At 46.8% G+C, this 3174-nt stretch overlaps 1 protein-coding gene across 1 annotated transcript in view; it reads left to right on the top strand.

Annotated features, from left to right (window-relative positions):
* Nucleotides 1–123: 123 nt before the first annotated feature.
* Nucleotides 124–3174, top strand: part of LOC103517226 (telomerase-binding protein EST1A) — a gene marked incomplete at its 5' end in the record, with an annotated part of 6369 nt that continues 3318 nt past the window's right edge. The window contains 3 exons of the mRNA XM_026829397.1: nt 124–1619; nt 2026–2190; nt 2759–3030. Of these exons, the coding sequence (XP_026685198.1) occupies nt 124–1619; nt 2026–2190; nt 2759–3030 (1933 nt within the window). The remainder of the gene's footprint in view (nt 1620–2025; nt 2191–2758; nt 3031–3174) is intronic.

Here is a 3174-nt window from a genome sequence, read left to right as displayed (position 1 = left end):
CCTAATTTTTTGGTCTTAAAATTTTTCTCAAGTAAAAAAAAAAAAAAAAAAAAAACAAATAATATACATATATATATAAAAAAAAATTAAATGAAATTAATTTTACGTTGAAATTTTCTCTTCAGATCTTCCGAGGTGTCCAACTGGCGGGATCGCAGCGGTCAACCCTCCGCCACTGACAACTGGAACCGTGCCTCTCATCAAACCAGAGCCGCCCTGGGATCCTTCTCTGCCGCTGCAGACAAAGACAGCACCTCCTGGCGCCGCCCCCAGCCGCCTCAAATATCCGAGGAGCCAGCCCCGCGACCTCAAGGTCCTTGTCCTACTACTACTAGTTCTGTCCCGAGACCTCAACCTCCTTGTCCTTCCAACTCTGTCTCGAGACCTCAAGGTCCTTGTCCTTCCAACTCTGTCCCGAGACCTCAAGCTCCTACTACTAGCCCTGCCCCGCCCCTCATAGGGGGACTCATTAAGCTCCCGACACAATCCTTTTCCGAGCCTTCCAAAGACTATCCCACCTTCTCCGCGACCCACACCTATCCTTCGCCTCAGACCCCTGTCCCTTTCCGCACCCCCCAGCTGTACAACCCGCACAACCCTTCCCATCCTATCCCTGTGCATTCCTCTCATATCCGCCCGCAACTCAACGCTAACCCCGCGGTCAACACGTCTCACATTGAATATCTCACCATCAACGGGCAGGTGCTCTCCCCCCCGCCCGATGGAAATGGTATGATCGTATCCGCCGTGCCCAAGCATTGGTACGCGCGCGACAAGCTCATGAAGGCGCCCAAACAGCTCCTGACCTGTGTGCAGGCCAACAATGAGATATTTACCATCCTGAACACGCACTCGTGGACATGCGACTTTGCGCGTCTTGCACGCATCCGGCAGACGATCAAAGACACGCTCGAGTGGTTTGTGTGTAACGAGATCAAGTTCTGTCAAGCGGAGAACGTCGAGAGTAACCTGTGGAAGCTGGCGTTCTATAATGTGATTGAAGCCGTGAAGAATTACCCCTCGTCTGATCCCGAGTATAAGAAACTCCTCAATGACATCATTGAAGACGCGATAGTCTACTTTGAGAAGCTCCTGAGCACGCTGGGAGAATGCTACAAGTTCAAGCTGGAAGATTATCTGAATGTCTACTTTGAGAAGCTCCTGAGCACGCTGGGAGAATGCTACAAGTTCAAGCTGGAAGATTATCTGAACGCGGACGGGTGCTCGTTGAAGAACATCATAGGCTATGCGCTACAGAGCGCGCTCAAGATTTGTATCTTCCTGGGTGATCTGTCGCGCTACAAGGTGACGTTCAACGCGACCAATAATTTCGCCGTGGCGTCCTCTTGGTATATGAAGGCGAACCAGTTGAATCCACGCAACGGACGGCCGTTCAATCAGTTGGGACTGATCGCTGTCAGTGAACGCAGACAGTTGGACGCTATCTATTATTACTCGCGGAGTCTACTCACGCCTAACTACCTTCGCTCAGCGCATGAACGTCTCATCACTGTGTTTGATGAGAATAGGAAGAAATACGAGAGCTCGTACTCGTGCCTGGCGAATAATAACAATGTCCTGCTCGATCAGAAGAAGAAAGAGACCCGGGAAAAAAAAATGCCACTTTCAAGAAATTTTGCTTGAATTGTCTTGAAATAGTGCGGATTTTGATTGCCGACTGATACTCCTCAATTAAATGTAATAAGTTTTTATATTCTCTCCGAGCTTACAATTATTACACGTTTCTCAAAGTTTCCCCTCCTCTTTTCCCTAATTAAAAAAAAAAGAAATTTTGCTTGAATTGTCTTGAAATAGTGCGGATTTTGATTGCCGACTGATACTCCTCAATTAAATGCAATAAGTTTTTATATTTTCTCCGAGCTTACAATTATTACACGTTTCTCAAAGTTTCCCCTCCTCTTTTCTCTAATTAAAAAAAAACCTTTTCACGCCTTAAATATGCTATATTTGGTTCCGACAATGGATTTTTTTTTTTACATCCGTTATATTTTATTGTTTCCTCAGTGGTTCGAGCCAAGGTTCAAGGCGGCGTAGTGTATCGAGAGACACGGTAGATACTAACATTAGCAGCACCACTACCGGCACTACACGGTCTAGGAAGAATAGCGACCGCAGCGCCGCCAGTGAGAAGAACTGGCGTGACAGACCCCAGTCCTATGAATATAGCAGGTAGGGAACAGAAATGAACACTTGTGTCCAAACATAGTCGACCGCGTCCAACCATCGATTGACGTTGACTGAAATCGTACACTGCCTCGATAACATTGCAACATAATAACATAATTATGTAGATTCACCTCATCGGTTTCATTCCAATGACAGACCCCAGTCCTATGAATATAGCAGGTAGGGAACAGAAATGAACACTTGTGTCCAAACATAGTCGACCGCGTCCAACCATCGATCGACGTTGACTGAAATCGTACACTGCCTCGATAACATTGCAACATAATAACATATAAGTATGTAGATTCACCTCATCGGTTTCATTCCAAGAAAACTGGGGCAGGCAAGAATGAAGAATTTGGATCTGGAGGTTGATAGAGTCCAAGTCAAGTCATTAAATTTATCTAGGTATAATAATTGGGGAACGATAATTGACAAGCATTTTTTTCCCCCTCCAGAATAATTTCAAATTTTCGGTCCTAATTTTTTGGTCTTAAAATTTTTCTCAATTAAAAAAAAAAAAAAAAAACAATTAAATGAAATTAATTTTACGTTGACATTTTCCCTTCAGATCTTCCGAGGTGTCCAACTGGCGGGATCGCAGCGGTCAACCCTCCGCCACTGACAACTGGAACCGTGCCTCTCATCCAACCAGAGCCGCCCTGGGATCCTTCCCCTCTGGCCGCTGCATACAGACCAGGCACCTTCCTGGCCCCGCCCCAGGCCGCACAAATATCCGAAGGGAGCCCAAGCCCGCGACCTCAAGGGTCCCCCTTGGTCCTACACCTATATTGTCGAGAACCTCAACTCCCTTGTCTCCAACTCTGTCCTTCAACCTCAAAGGTCCCTGGTTCCCTTCCAACTATGTCGAGACCTCAAGGCTCCTACCATCTACCTGCCCGCCCCTCATAGGGGGGACTCATTTAAGCCTCCGACAACAATCCCTTTTCCGAGCCTTCCAAAAGACTTATCCACCCTTCCCCCGCG

The sequence above is a fragment of the Diaphorina citri genome, unplaced genomic scaffold (genome assembly GCF_000475195.1).
Source record: "Diaphorina citri unplaced genomic scaffold, Diaci psyllid genome assembly version 1.1 scaffold1783, whole genome shotgun sequence".
In the NCBI taxonomy this organism is placed as follows: domain Eukaryota; kingdom Metazoa; phylum Arthropoda; class Insecta; order Hemiptera; family Psyllidae; genus Diaphorina; species Diaphorina citri.
The sequence above is the reverse complement of the archived record's forward strand: the minus strand, read 5'-3'. Positions and strand labels throughout refer to the sequence as shown.